Source organism: Leptodactylus fuscus, chromosome 5 (assembly GCF_031893055.1).
Source record: "Leptodactylus fuscus isolate aLepFus1 chromosome 5, aLepFus1.hap2, whole genome shotgun sequence".
NCBI classification, from domain to species: Eukaryota; Metazoa; Chordata; class Amphibia; order Anura; family Leptodactylidae; genus Leptodactylus; species Leptodactylus fuscus.
The window spans coordinates 22,488,920-22,505,431 of NC_134269.1; the positions used below are offsets into that span (position 1 = coordinate 22,488,920).

Here is a 16,512-nt window from a genome sequence, read left to right on the forward strand (position 1 = left end):
AGAATAGCCCTTTTGTTAAGGCTATTCCGACGTGTTAGTCATAAAAATATGCTTTTGAATGATATGGAAACCATGTAATACTCTGTTTGTCCTGCGGTGGTGCTGTAGGGAGTTACGAATAGGTTCCCTCACAGATTGCAGCTGATCAATGGTCGTTCCATTCTACTGACTCCGACTTCAACTTCACGACTCTGACTCCACAACCTTGTCAGTCATGGTCGCCCTCGCTCAGTAGTTTTTTATGTACAAACCTATACTCAGTCACGGTAAAAATCTCCGTTCTCTTTCTGTCTTAGGAAAGTGAAGACTCCCAATCACCGTCAGACATGATTTGTGTTCTCTCGCTGCTATTCTACATGCACTTAGTAAAAAAAAGAAGAGGAAAAGTAACATGAAACATAAAAAGCAAATGAAATGTTTCACGTCAGTTAATTCTATTAATAAAGTTAATTTATATTGTTATAAATCTGTCGTCTTCTTCTTTGCTACTGGCGCCACTCCAGTCATGTGTTCTATTTCTGCTATTACAGCTCAGCCCATTACCAGATCAGCTGCAGTACCAGACACAGCCTGTGTACATGGGTGGTGCTGTTTCATAATAGAAAATTATAAAGCGGCAAATTTTTTCTAATTTCAAGGAATCCTCTTTAAATTCCCGATTTACTGAAAAGTGATCCATTCTAATAACGCCGCACTTCCCATACACAGAAAACAGCTTGAGAAATATTTTAAAGAAATGTTTAATTCCATTTTGTCTATGTAGAAAATCTCATAGTGCACATCGCTTGACATCAACCAAGAGGATTAAAACAAATAATAGAAACTGGAATATATCAGCATCGCTAAGAGTCCACAGTACGCCGGTCCGATCTTCTCGACACCATTATGGCCGGACAACTTGCCAACATCAGTCTGCGGAACTGAAACATAAAAATGAATTTAGAATTTGCATTACATTAGATTCAGCGTAGAATCACTAGTAGTATACAGTACCTACTTCGGGCCAATGACGGTATATAATGTATAACCTATAGTATTCTGCATGACCCCCATTCCCTCTGCTACCATAGTGCTATAAACCTGACACTAGTCTAATACTAACATGGAGGCACAGCAAACAAAACTGTCTATTCATTATATTAAAAAAAACAAACTATATCCGAGAAGAGGAAACTCTACATCCTACTGGGAGAAGAAGAAGCCACTGTGGAGATCGCTGCCCAATACGTGTCCAGCTGTCACCAAACCAGAGGAAGATGAGACTCCATGGACTGTTATATTTATCCCAAAACACCCGCCCCGCCCCCACCTCCCCATATAGCAGTCACCAACGAAGAGGAAGACGAGACTCCACGGACTGTTATACCCCAAACCAACCGCCCTGCCCCACCCCACCCCACCTCCAACCCCCCCCCCATATAGCAGTCACCAACGAAGAGGAAGATGAGACTCCATGGACTGTTATAACCCAAACCCCCCCCCATACCCACCACCCACCCAACCCAACTCCCCCCCCCCACCCAACCCAACTCCCCCCCCCCCCACACACTTTACTAGCTTTGGCAATGCCAAATACCTATTCGGACGTGCCAATAAAGCATTTTTTGATTTGATTTGATTTGATATCCTGCAATTTTCACTCAGACCACCAAGCCTAATAATAGACTGACACTTGCCAATTCGGTAGCGTTCTTTCTCTACACCTCATTAACATCACAAACAAGGCTGTAGTACTACAATAGAAGTTAACTCCAGTATGACGCACTTCATTGCACCCGCTACTGACATGGTAGGACATCTCTTCTAGAAACACTTACTGATCTCCGGTTCATTTACAGAAACTTTCAGTTTTAGCATCTGGACTCCATGTTTGTTTTGCGCAATGCAGATGTAAAATCCGTCATGTGCTCTCGTCGCATCCTTAATGTATATGGTCCGATTGTCGTCACCGTAAACAATCTGGTTGTTGGGGGTGTGCCAGCTGTAGGACGGAGGGGGTACAGCATCCGCTTCACAAATCAACGTCAAATTTTCCCCTTCCATTACCGAGGCCGCTGGTTGGACCATGATGAGGGATATCACAGGTTCATCTGAGGGTAGGATAAACAATAGACGGTGTTAAAGTTCAGCCAAAAAATGGGACGACACCCATCAGAGTGTGTCCTTGTAGATGCGGGACAGAAAGATTTTTGGGGATAGCAGGATTGTGTTCATATTGACAAACGTCCTCAGTCCATCTAGTGTAAAACATAAAATAGAAGGACAAGGGGGAGGAGGAGGGAGATGAAGCTGCAGATTCAATGAAGAAGCATCTTTGCGGTTGTTTTTCTATATAGTAAAGTATACAGTATCTGTCACCGCATTTACATTCATAGAGCCTTGAGAAAAATAAAGTACTCCCTCTTACAATTTTATACTTTTACATATTAGGATATGATAAAAACCATCTGGTCCTTAGAAGTTCTTAAAATTATGTAATTACAACTTCAGATGATCAGCAACACATGAAAAATTACACCATATCATTGTCTATCGAACAAAAACAAAGCCAAAATGCAGAAGCAATGTGTAAAAAAATTATGTACACCCTTACAGCTTCCATAGGAATGAAGAGGGTAAGTAGCAGGTATTACTAATTGAATTCCCTTGATGAATTGACCATTAGCAAGTGCGACCACCTCTATAAAAGCAGAAGTTTTAGCAGTTTGCTGGGCTGGAACATTCCATCAGCGCTGGAGCGGATCCATTATAATGCCCGTGGTCAGCTTTGATTTTTCCGAGGCTTTCTGGCCCCTGGAGCAAGATTCAGGCCGGTGTTCCCCTTGCTATGACATCAGGGAGCCTATTCATTGGCTCCCAGGCTTGTCTGCCAGACATCTCACTGTTGGGAAGGAGGTAATACAGTTGACAGTGTTTTGAGGAGTAGACGTCCCCACACACTCACCAAAAGGTCAGACTGTGCAGCGCTCGGAAAAATTGTAAAAAATCCAAGAACGACAACAAAGACCCTACAGGCCTCAACATGTTAAATGTATAGTTAGCAAAATACTGAACAAGTACGGCTTGCGTGGTTGGGTTGTCAGGAGAAAGCCTCATCTTCCTAAAAAGAACATGGCAGCACGGCTTAAGTTGTCAAAGTTGCATCTGAATACACCACAAGACAATGTCCATTGAACGGATTAAATTGAAGAGGACCTGTCACCACCTTCACCAACTCCGGTTCTAATAGTCACCGCTTTACTGATTCTGGAACAGTTGGAAATTTTTCTTTTGCCCCCACCATTCCTGAGCCATCAGTGCTGTTAGTTTTGGTACCTGACAGATAACAGATCTGGATATCTCCCCCTCACCCCGTCCCCCATTTCCTTCATGCAGATACTTACATTGCACGGACACCGTTACTTTCTTGGACACGACATCAAAGTTCACAGCTCTACAGTTGTAGTTGCCGGACATGTTTTTGAGCGTTGTGAATTTTTCCCCTTCGTTGTACACCATGCTGTCCTTCACACAGGACACGGTGGGTGGTGGGTATCCCTTGGCCTTACAGTGGAAGCTGTTTTCTTGGCCTTCTATCCAAACCAGGTTGTCGGGACAGTCTGTAAACTCAGGTTCATCTGGAAGAAAGAGAGAAGAACAGTAGAAGAGATGATGTGTGTTGTATGGCCATACTGGAGTTAGCTATGGACATCCTGCATCTTCAGACCATACCCCAACCAGCTACATACAGTAAGAAGTAAGATGCTGCACTGATGTCTTCTAGTCTTTGGGGTGCCCAGGTCTAGTTCTTACACCCAATTAAATTGTACCTATGCACCCCATAAGACGTACTGTAATATTATAGCTTAGTGGCCATATTGTCCTATATGCTAGAAAACCTCAAAAATCCTTGGGGTCCAGAGGCGTAATGGGCCCTAATGTAAAATCTGTACCAGTCCCCCCAACAATAGAACAGGTCTTTTCATATTAGAAAGACATACCTTATGGACTCCCTTAGGTTCCAGGGCCTCTCTGCACCCCCTCAAGTTACACACCTGTTGTTACTATTTTGATCCTGGCAGATTTTCCAGGGGGCTAAAGGGTTATTCTTGCAGTTAAATATCAATAATCTTAGGATAGGTCAGTAATATCTGATGAGGTCTGAAATCTGGGGCCCACACAGATCAGCTGCTTGGGTGAGCGTCACTTCTACTTCATATGCCAGTTATGCCACGTTCATCAGGCAAATGACCTGTTTGCCCCTCAGTCCCATACTGTGAAGAGGCCAGAGTGCTCACCTGGATACTGTGGTCTCTTCACATAGCTGATCTGTGACGGTCCCATATCCTAAGCATACATAATGGATGATTATGTAGATAATCTGTTTTCCCTTAGTCCAACCAGCGGCACAATATGGGGAGCCTTGTGCCGCTGGTGGGACGACAGGGAATGGATGATTATGTAGATAATCTGTTTTTCCTTAGTCCCAACAGCGGCACAAGGCTCCCCGTATTGTGCCGCTGGTGGGACGACAGGGAATCAATGTTGCAAGACTGGGAAACCCCTTTGATCTCCAAAAGTAATATTTCAAGATCTTTTTTTATTCATGCATTGGAATGCCAAACTATTGGATTGTTCTACATTAAGTGAGTTTGGATCTTAGGCTCTTGTTGGACCAGCAGATTTTTTGCACATGGCCCTGATTTGCGCCAAAGATGTCAATGTAACATGACTGCCACATCCCCTCTGTATAAAAGCAGAGCAGTGGATGTGAAAGTCGGTCCAGTGCAGGACAATAAACTGATCACACCTCCTGTGATCAGGGATAGCCTGGAGTAAGAGTTGAATTTCTCTGCAGCACCCCCGCAGGAGGGATGATGCATTACATGATTCACATCGATATTAATTTTCTAGCTGTGTAATGTGCATACACGCCAAGTCCTCCAGAACTGAAGACACTCATTGGAGCCATTCTTTTTAGCTTAAACAGACCCCTTCTATTAACTCAAGATTTCCTTAATAGGGCATTTGGAAAGCAGACGATCCCTTGCAGGGCCTTTTATAGAACACTTGTGATTGTTCTATAAACTACAAAAGTAGCAGTTGCACCCGGACCCTGGAGCCTGAAGAAGCCCAATGACCCTCCTGCCATATAAGAAGATACTAGTGTTATAGATGTCACGTGGTAAGTAGGGGGCCCCGTGGCCCTTGGATCCCAGGAATTACTTTACAAGTTCCATTCTCATGGATTCTAGTGCAGCTCGCACATCATAGTGCGCCCCCTCCTCGTGTCAGTGACGTCTACTGGCCATAATCCAACCACCTCAGCAAATCTTTACAGGGAAAGCTGAGTACAGAGTGAATCTTGGCCTTTTTCGGATACAACAAGCCTTCTCTACACTGTGAACTAGAGAAATCCTAAAATAAAGAAAAAAAAATTCTTCTGCAGATATGAGAAACTGGTCTGCAAACAAGTTGTGTATGAGTCATGTCCTCTGCTCCGTGCCAAGATTCCCCCACACATGGGCCGGTGCCTGGTATTGTAGGGCGCCCTGAGGATAGTGCGGGAATAACAGTGCTCAGAGGGGCTTGCAGGGAGAGAAATCACGTAGTACACTCAGTAAGGTGTGCACTGTTACCAATTCATGGAGGTGTTACCAGTTCTCAAATGAATGGAGATCTCCCTCATCTAGGAGCTCTACCTGTGTAATACTTCATTTTCCCTGTAGAGGCGCTGCAGAGAAATTGAATACTTGTAACCAGGTTAGTTCATAGTTGATTGCTAAGGGTTCCCAGAACATATATGCTAAGAAAGAAGGGTCCGTCTTACAAAAGTGGACATCCCCTTCAATTCTATATAAGAAAAAAAAAATATATATATATATATATATATATATATATATATATATATATTTTATATATATATATATATATATATATATATATATATATATAATGGATGACCTATCCTTACCGTATAGTTGGGATAGTGGATGCTACTCTATAAATTAAACACAATGCCTACACAATCCTAAACATATAATAATAAACTCTATAACCATATTATTGTACTATATGTTAACCACTGAGCCACCCTAGACCACCAGGGATATTAGATATTAAAGGAGTTTTCTCACTTTATTAACACTTATTCCTTATTCACAGGATAAGTAATGTGCATTGATGCTGGAGGGCGGACTCTTAGCGATCACAAGAATAGGGTCCCCGAGTGTCCCATATGGATAGAGTGGTAGTGTATATGCTCGGCCAACTCTCTGTTCACTTCTATGGAACTAATGAAGACGACCATTCTAAATGTCCCATAAAAAAAGAGTGGTCCCGGAGCACATGTACCACCTTTCCACTCACATGAGCCACTCAGGAATCCCTATTCTTGTGATCGTTGGCACAATTGGCCATACCCCTCCATTGCTTAGGCACTTATCCCCTATTCTGTATATATTATTATCCCAGGTGGTCTAGGGTAGTTTAGTGGTGAACAGATTACCTAATAAAATGGGTATAGATTTTATTATGATATGTTTAGGTGGTGAAGGGGTTAATAGAGGAATTCTGGGGCTAGTAGTCAGACCCTCAGCGATAGGACATTTATCCTGAGCATATAGGGGATAGGCAATATTAGAGGAAACCTCTTTAATGTCTGATATCCCTGGTGGTCTAGGGTAGTTTAGTGGTTAACAGATTCTATAATAATATTGTTATAGAGTTTATTTTGTTATATTTAGGATGGTGAATGGTTAACAGAAGTGGTTTTTGGCCACTGATCCTTCCCTCAGAGATTAGACACTTGTCTCCTATCCTGTATATAGGGGGATAAGTGTTATTGGAGGGAAACCCACTTTAACTGATTCTAGATCGACATAAATAATGAATATCATTGTTATCCCCCCTTACGACCTTGGCAGCGCCGCACCTCCCATCAGGGGTGAACCTGCCCCTTTCGCCGCCCGAGGCGAACTACAGAAAGCCGCCCCCCCCCTGGGAGGAGGGGGCGGAGCGGGCGTAGTGGAGGGGCGGGGCTAAACAAAGGGGGTGGGGCTTAGCGGCGTTCACAGGCAGAGAGCAGGCACGGAGAGGACCTGCTCTCTGCCTGAGCGTGAGGGGAGGCCGGTGGAGCAGCGCTGCTCCAGTGGCCTCCCCAATACACTGCTCGGTGCTAAGCCAGTCCAGGACAGCTTGTCCTGGACTGGCTTAGGTAAGCAAAAATGCCGCCCTCCCTGGGGCCCTGGCATAGCGCCGCCTGAAGCGGTTGCTTCAGGTCGCCTCATGGGAGGTGCGGTGCTGCCTCCCATGAGGTGACCTGAAGCAACCACTTCAGGCGGTGCTATGCCAGGGCCCCGGGGAGGGCGGCATTTTTGCTTACCTAAGCCAGTCCAGGACAAGCTTAGCGTCACCGTCACCGAGCGGTGGATTGGGGAGGCCCTGCGGATGCAGCGCTGCTCCAGCGGCCTCCCCTCACGTTCAGGCAGAGAGCAGGTCCTCTCCCTGACTGCTCTCTGCCTGCTAACGCCGCTCCGCCACGCCCCCTCCTCCGGGGGGGGGGGGGCTTTCTGTTGTCCGCAGCTTGTACAATCCAGATTTTTTTTGTCTTAGAAAGTAATGTGGGTTGGTGGGTATAGACCACATGGACCACACTGCTTTCGCCTCTGATTTGGTTGCATACATACTCTGAATATTCAGCTTTTGAGGTTTGCTCTTGGTCCTGAAGTGGGCCTCGCAGGCTAACTCCACCTCGTGCATGTCTTTTGTGACTTCCAGTGTGCAGGTGACATTAGGTAAATTTCCTTTGTGTGATACACAGTTTTTGAGTTTTTCCTCAGTGATGATCCTTAGTTCCACCTCCAGACATTGGCATTCACTGGCGGGCAGCATGCAGGTCACTTTGGTCTCCTCGTTGATTTTTATCTTGTCCTCCATGCTTATTATGGGGATGGGAAGCAGAGCTGTGGGAAGGTAAAAAAGACAGAAACTTTAATAAAACATAGAATGTAATAAAAGACATAAAAATTGTTATAAAACATAGAACATTCTGCCATACTTAGTGATATCCTCCAGAAACTCAACTGTACTTGACCAAATTTAAAGTGGATGTCCACTGCTTGAATAGCATGTTACCTCTTTTTTTTTTTTTTATCTCAATAGGGTCACAATTCTGTGCCGATATTTTTTAATTTATCTCTATACAGTACATTGTTCCAATACAGAGCACCAAATCTCCTGACATAATATAAAATGCCAGCTAGCCACTGTCACCACTAGAGGGAGCTTTAGAGCCTACTGTGTAATGTTTATACCTAGAACTCGATTGTCTCCACATAGAACTCTTCAGCTCCCTCTAGTGATGGCTTCAAGCAGATAGAACTTTTATTTTTAATCCATTGTAGATTTGAAAACAAAGCTTAAGTTGTTATCTAGATATATTAAGAAGGTAATAAGAACATAATTTAGGACCTAAAATTTATAAGAAATTATGAGAAAATGTGATTTGAGGGGGTGCAGAGGGTGTAGTCGCAAATAGGCACAGGAGCCTTGGAGGGCCCAAAAGGTGTTTCGAGAAATGAGATATAAATGATACTTTATAGTTTTTGCAATAGATACAGATTTTGGGTAGGGGTCTAGAGCCTTCATGTTACGCCATTAACCCAGAAGTCTTCTAGTCGGCTTCCCTGATGTTGCTCTGACTCTGGTGCACATGATTGACCCCACCGGAGATGCACAGCAGAGTCGGCCACATGATGCAGAGTCGGATCATCATGTATGGAAAATATTGGACCTCATTTTCCAAAGACCATAAACATGGAAAATTCTTCCATTCCAAATTTCAATGAAGATTCAGATTCTTAGTGTAGGGATTAATGCACACACCCAAAAAACTGTTATACTTGGTATTTATGCCAGAGTGCTGCCAGGACATGCCAACAGAATTCATAGCAGAGGCGATATTAGAACAATGCAATAGACGGGCCCTGAGGACAAACATAGTCAACTAGCAGAGTCTTGTAGACCCGGTGGTGAGTAAGACCATAAGATGTTACAGTCTTATACTTAGGCATATGAAATGGGAAAGCTCCCAATATACATGCCTAATGTATATGCCCTATATGAAAGTACCAGAGAGTGGACAGATATTAGTGTTATATAGTGCCCTTATAGCAGTGTGCTATATATAAGTATGTGAGTAATAAGGGTATTTTTGTAACTTTTTGGTGTGACCACAATAAGAAGCGAAGTCTCCACGGCACCAGAAATCCTTTACAATAGCTCTTATGTTTCGGTACAAATAACAGCCTGAGTCATAAAAAGGGAACATTTTGGCCAGAAAATGCCCTATAGATATCCTGGATTTTTTGTTTAAATTTCTCTGCAATAACAGAGACACGATCCATCCATTGTTTAGGATGACAGATTTGCGCGGCCCTCGTCTGACTCACATCACTGCTGTTTTGATCTCACACAGTCATATCTTCCCATCAATCCACCTGCATGTCCACAAGGGTTGGCGCAGACCCCATTACGGTCCCATGTGGATGTAACATTATGCTTTTTGTTTTTCTTTCCATTTTTGTTAAATTCCAGTGTTGAACCTTCTCTCGCAGATACAATGCGCACAAAGGGAAAAATTAGGGATGGACTGGGGCGGTGCGGGCCCCTGGGCAATAAAGGTCCCGAGCCTCCTACCACCCATGATAGTCATGAGACGCTGGAGCTGGGTCAAGTTTTAGCAGGATTTTTTTTGGACAATCTGCAATAGATCTCTTCACTCTTGAACAGGATTCCCCTCTGCATGACATACATATATCCTAATACATGATATGGACAGAGCTTGCCCTATTAGGACACCCTACTGACTAATAATGGGGTCTGTTGGGTTCTGCAGAGGCGTCCACCATAAAGGTGAAGGCTTGCATTATGTTGCTTTGTATTGGCTTGGATTTAGTTCTGCGGTCTACGTCCTGAGTGTTTATTATATCCTAAACCCAATTGACAGTAAAATAATCGACTTTTTCACGATACTACTAAATGAAAACCCGTATATGGAAATGAGTCTGCACGCAGAGATATAAAAGACATAAAGGGTTAAAAGAGAAGAATCTAAGAATCCGCCCAAGTCAGCTTGAAGTATTCTATATATGTACACAGCCATCAAGATGACTGCGCAGATATTCACACATGCAGGTTCTGATGCAGTTTTTGTGTGAATATACCCTTACTGTAAAAGTCAAGTCCTAATACAGTGGTATTCGCCACCCATTTTAATGGGAATGAGGCATCCTGGCCTGGGCACCCTCTATAGTAGCTACATGGGTCACCTCTATGGTGTATACGCCCCGGATAGGCATGTAGAGAGGGTGTATATTAGACATTTCACCCCATTCCGATTACCTCCTATGGGACATCACTGTATTACATTACAAAACCCCATTACCCCGGCCATAGAGATTTTGGCAGGGCTTGTAAACAATCTGTCAGTACTGTATATAGACAACAGTAGCCGCCACCAGTCATCCAGTCTCAGAGGGAAGGGGGCAGGTCATACTGGATTATTGCAACAAATCCTCAATATGACCACTGGTTGCCTCTTATATTATAAAGCAGGTGTGTATATTAACAGGAGGAATTAAGGGTTATATTTTCTATCTGACCAACATATGATAAATCAGTCACAGCTAAATTCTCAGGATAACAGTAAAAGACAAGGCTTACATATGGAATTACATTGTAGGTTTTATATGTACAGTGACATAGATATTGGGCTCGGCATCATTCTCAGGTGAAAGCTACGTGTCTACAACCAGAGAAGAAACCTCCAAACATCACAGTACAGGGATAATATACACACAGTGATGTCACAGTACAGGGATAATATACACACAGTGATGTCACAGTACAGGGATAATACACACAGTGATGTCACAGTACAGGGATAATACACACAGTGATGTCACAGTACAGAGATAATACACACAGTGATGTCACAGTACAGAGATAATATACACAGTGATGTCACAGTACAGGGATAATACACACAGTGATGTCACAGTACAGAGATAATACACACAGTGATGTCACAGTACAGGGATAATACACACAGTGATGTCACAGTACAGGGATAATACACACAGTGATGTCACAGTACAGAGATAATACACACAGTGATGTCACAGTACAGGGATAATACACACAGTGATGTCACAGTACAGGAATAATACACACAGTGATGTCACAGTACAGGGATAATATACACACAGTGATGTCACAGTACAGGATAATACACACAGTGATGTCACAGTACAGGATAATACACACAGTGATGTCACAGTACAGGATAATACACACAGTGATGTCACAGTACAGGGATAATACACACAGTGATGTCACAGTACAGAGATAATACACACAGTGATGTCACAGTACAGGGATAATACACACAGTGATGTCACAGTACAGGGATAATACACACAGTCAGGGCCGCCATCAGGAATTTTGGGGCCCCAACGACCTTATTTTGCGACATACCAATTCTGTATTACATTTCCCTTTATTTAGCAGCATTACAAGGCTTAATCAGATTCTATTTGCAGGTACAATCTGCTCCGTGTGACAGCGCCTATAGAGAGCCCACACCATCTATAAGAGCCCTCCTAATAAATCCTCAGGGCTTATTCACATTGCGTTTTTGGCCTCCCTTGCCGGGATACGTTGGTAACCAGTCAGAATCAGCTGTCAACTTATCCCTGCACGAAGAACTGGCCATTAAAAAAAAGGGGGGCCTGCAGTTCTCCGTGCAGGGATAAGTGGGGAGCTGATTGTGACTGGTTACCAACGTATCCTGGCAAGGGAGGCCAAAAACGCAATGTGAACACTCCTTTACAGTGAAAGTCCCACCCCCAAACAGGCTGCTATGCTAGTAGCATATCAGCCTACATCATTATTATTCTCCAGCTAAAAACTTATATATTATATATTATTGCCCCAGTTCCCTCTCCGCAGTGCCACACACCCGATGTCCCAACAATCCCCCCCCGTCCACCCTCTAACATCTTTCCATTGCCCCCTGTACCCATACCTCCCAACTGTTGAAAAACCAAAAGAGGGATAAAATGTGCAGCGCGCTTTGCGCGCCGCGGGAAATTTAGCCCCACCCACTGTTATGTTGACTCCGCCCACTCATTAATTAATCATGTGCCCGCACACAGTATAATCCTCCTAAAGTCACCCGTAAATTATATGTCCCCCCTCCGTCTCTCCCCCAGCTTCATATACACCCTTCATCTGCCCCCAGATTCATGTCCCCTCCATCTCTGCCCCCAGATTCATGTCCCCCCATCTCTGCCCCCAGATTCATGTCCCCTCCATTTCTGCCCACAGATTCATGTCCCTCCATCTCTGCCCCCAGATTCATGTCCCCTCCATCTCTGCCCCCAGATCCATGTCCCCTCCATTTCTGCCCACAGATTCATGTCCCCACATCTCTGCCCACAGATTCATGTCCCCCCATCTCTGCCCCCAGTTTCATGTCCCCTCCATCTCTGCCCCCAGATTCATGTCCCCAACATCTCTGCCCCCAGATTCATGTCCCCCCATCTCTGCCCCCAGATTCATGTCCCCTCCATCTCTGCCCCCAGATCCATGTCCCCCCATCTCTGCCCCCAGATTCATGTTCCCCATCTCTGCCCCCAGATTCATGTCCCCTCCATCTCTGCCCCCAGATTCATGTCCCCTCCATCTCTGCCCCCAGATTCATGTCCCTCCATCTCTGCCCCCAGATTCATGTCCCTCCATCTCTGCCCCCAGATTCATGTCCTCTCCATCTCTGCCCCCAGATTCATGTCTCCACATCTCTGCCCCCAGATTCATGCCCCCCATCTCTGCCCCCTCCATCTCTGCCCTCAGATTCATGTCCCTCCATCTCTGCCCTCAGATTCATGTCCCCTCCATCTCTGCCCCCAGATTCATGTCCCCTCCATCTCTGCCCCCAGATTCATGTCCCCTCCATCTCTGCCCCCAGATTCATGTCCCCTCCATCTCTGCCCTCAGATTCATGTCCCTCCATCTCTGCCCCCAGTGTCATGCTGTCCTCTCCATCTCTGCCCCCAGATTCATGTCCCTCCATCTCTGCCCCCAGTGTCATGCCGTCCTCTCCTTCATCTGCCCCCAGTTTCACGTTCCACATAATCCACATTACACTTACCTTTTCCTCGTTCCCCCGCTGCTCTCTGCGCGCCTCTCTCTCTTACTGGCGCACAGTTGTAGACGCGATATGACGTCATCAAATCGCATCTACACTGCCGGGTAGCCGGCGGTAGCGGCGAAGTGAGGAGCTGACACAGGTCAGCTCCTCGCTTCAGCGGCTGAAGCGAGCTGACCTGTGTCAGCTCCTCGCTTCGCCGCTGCCGCCTCTCTCGCTGACACATATGCGGCTGAGCCGCATATGTGTCAGCGAGAGAGGCGGCAGCGGCGAAGCGAGGAACTGACCTGTGTAAGCTCCTCGCTTCAGCCGCGTATGTGTTCAACTCAGATCTGCGTCCTCTGGACGCAGATCTGAGTTGAAACAAACAGGACATACAATGACTGCTGCCGGCGCCAGGGGGCCCGGGCCTCCCCCATTTTTAAATTTGGCCGGGCCCCTGACGCCAGTAGCAGTAGTACTGGCCTATCGGCGGCCCTGCACACAGTGATGTCACAGTACAGAGATAATACACACAGTGATGTCACAGTACAGAGATAATACACACAGTGATGTCACAGTACAGGGATAATACACACAGTGATGTCACAGTACAGGGATAATACACACAGTGATGTCACAGTACAGGGATAATACACACAGTGATGTCACAGTACAGGGATAATACACACAGTGATGTCAGAGTACAGGGATAATACACACAGTGATGTCAGAGTACAGGGATAATACACACAGTGATGTCACAGTACAGGGATAATACACACAGTGATGTCACAGTACAGGGATAATACACACAGTGATGTCACAGTACAGGATAATACACACAGTGATGTCACAGTACAGGGATAATACACACAGTGATGTCACAGTACAGGGATAATACACACAGTGATGTCACAGTACAGGGATAATACACACAGTGATGTCACAGTACAGGGATAATACACACAGTGATGTCACAGTACAGGGATAATACACACAGTGATGTCACAGTACAGGATAATACACACAGTGATGTCACAGTACAGGATAATACACACAGTGATGTCACAGTACAGAGATAATACACACAGTGATGTCACAGTACAGGATAATACACACAGTGATGTCACAGTACAAGATAATACACACAGTGATGTCACAGTACAGAGATAATACACACAGTGATGTCACAGTACAGGGATAATACACACAGTGATGTCACAGTACAAGATAATACACACAGTGATGTCACAGTACAGAGATAATACACACAGTGATGTCACAGTACAGGGATAATACACACAGTGATGTCACAGTACAGAGATAATACACACAGTGATGTCACAGTACAGGATAATACACATAGTGATGTCACAGTACAGGATAATACACACAGTGATGTCACAGTACAGGGATAATACACACAGTGATGTCACAGTACAGAGATAATACACACAGTGATGTCACAGTACAGAGATAATACACACAGTGATGTCACAGTACAGGGATAATACACACAGTGATGTCACAGTACAGGATAATACACACAGTGATGTCACAGTACAGGGATAATACACACAGTGATGTCACAGTACAGGGATAATACACACAGTGATGTCACAGTACAGGGATAATACACACAGTGATGTCACAGTACAGGATAATACACACAGTGATGTCACAGTACAGAGATAATACACACAGTGATGTCACAGTACAGGGATTATACACACAGTGATGTCACAGTACAGGATAATACACACAGTGATGTCACAGTACAGGGATTATACACACAGTGATGTCACAGTACAGGGATAATACACACAGTGATGTCACAGTACAGAGATAATACACACAGTGATGTCACAGTACAGGGATTATACACACAGTGATGTCATGTCACAGTACAGGGATAATACACACAGTGATGTCACAGTACAGGGATAATACACACAGTGATGTCACAGTACAGGGATAATGTACATAGTGATGTCACAGTACAGAGATAATATACACAGTGATGTCACAGTACAGGGATAATACACACAGTGATGTCACAGTACAGAGTTAGACCATCATCCATGGTCATTACTAACTCATCTCAGTAGAAATGGTCCATCATGACATGCCTGCTACACAGGTAGATATACCCTTAGTAGGGACTCTTTGTGGGCCCATGCTTTGACGTGGGGATCTGCAGAAGACAACCCAACAGTAACGGGTTACTCGCCTCCAGAGGTCTTATCCCTTCATGATAATTAGGATGAAATTAAGAGAAAACATACGGAGACAGCATGGGTCCTCAAAAGGTATTTGAGGTTGATATTGACTACATAAGATGGTCCTAGATTTTCGTGTGGAGCAGGTGCTCCTATGTAGGAGAAGATCCAATAAACTCTGCAGGTTTCCCATGACCATCAATTCTTAAGAAGCCTCCAAGATGACGGACATGATTAGAAACAGGCCCTTCGATGAGTCTTTTTGAGGATCTTACGAGAGCTGGGACTAAGTGGAACCAGACCTATACCGGGGAGGTTTCTGCTTCACACTAAGCCAACTTCAGATTTTTCGTCTTTCTTTTCTACCAACATTATTTTGCGAAACGTAAGAAATTACATTCTACAGTTGGGAAAGACCTGCCAATTGCAGATGGCGAGGATACGTTTTCACTTCTATAAAGTTATTAAAAATGTCTAACTATTTTTCCACTTGTCCATCACTTCATGACCTTCTGAGAGTAAAAATTCAGCACAGAGGAACATACAAAAGAACATTAACCATATGGATTCTGCACGCCAGGATAGAACTTACCATGTACTCTGACGATTCTGAAAACGGCTACAAGGATCAGAGACCAGAGACAGGAGACCTCCATAGTGAGAAGATTGTAGAAGGTCCAAGGTGTCCCAGAACCTGCAAGCTCTGACTGAAGATAGATGGTGGTCAGAGGTGGACCAGGCAGATCAGCTTGTCTCAGAGCTCTCAGGAGGCTCCAGTGCTGCGGGCTTAGGAATAAACTGCTAGTAAAACTGGTGAAAGAGGTTTATTATGACACGTGTTATGTGAAAGGGTGGGATTGTTTAGAGCAACAGTAACCATTTATGGAACAAGGAGAGAAAAGCCAGAGGACGATGTTGGGTGAGTCACCCTGTAGTATGGAGGGAGATGGTATATGGGGTAATAGGAGGAGATACATGGGCGGATATAAGGAGTAATAGGAGGAGATATATAGAGAGGATATATGGAGTAATAGGAGGAGGTATAGGAGAGGATATATGGAGTAATAGGAGGAGATATCGAGGCAAAATATAGGGAGTAATAAGAGGAGATATAGGAGAAGG

At 44.6% G+C, this 16,512-nt stretch overlaps 1 protein-coding gene and 1 pseudogene across 1 annotated transcript; one reads left to right on the forward strand and one right to left on the reverse strand.

Annotated features, from left to right (window-relative positions):
• Nucleotides 1-724: 724 nt before the first annotated feature.
• LOC142202510 (intercellular adhesion molecule 5-like) lies at nt 725-16,284 on the reverse strand. Its single transcript, XM_075272658.1, has 5 exons — nt 15,983-16,284; nt 7,668-7,943; nt 3,384-3,617; nt 1,818-2,090; nt 725-920 (listed from the first exon to the last, which is right to left on the reverse strand). The coding sequence occupies exons 1-5, from the start codon at nt 16,044-16,046 to the stop codon at nt 805-807; spliced, it is 963 nt and encodes a 320-aa protein (XP_075128759.1). The 5' UTR covers nt 16,047-16,284; the 3' UTR covers nt 725-804.
• On the forward strand, nt 13,397-13,507 carry LOC142205431 (small nucleolar RNA SNORA17; annotated as a pseudogene).
• Nucleotides 16,285-16,512: the final 228 nt, after the last annotated feature.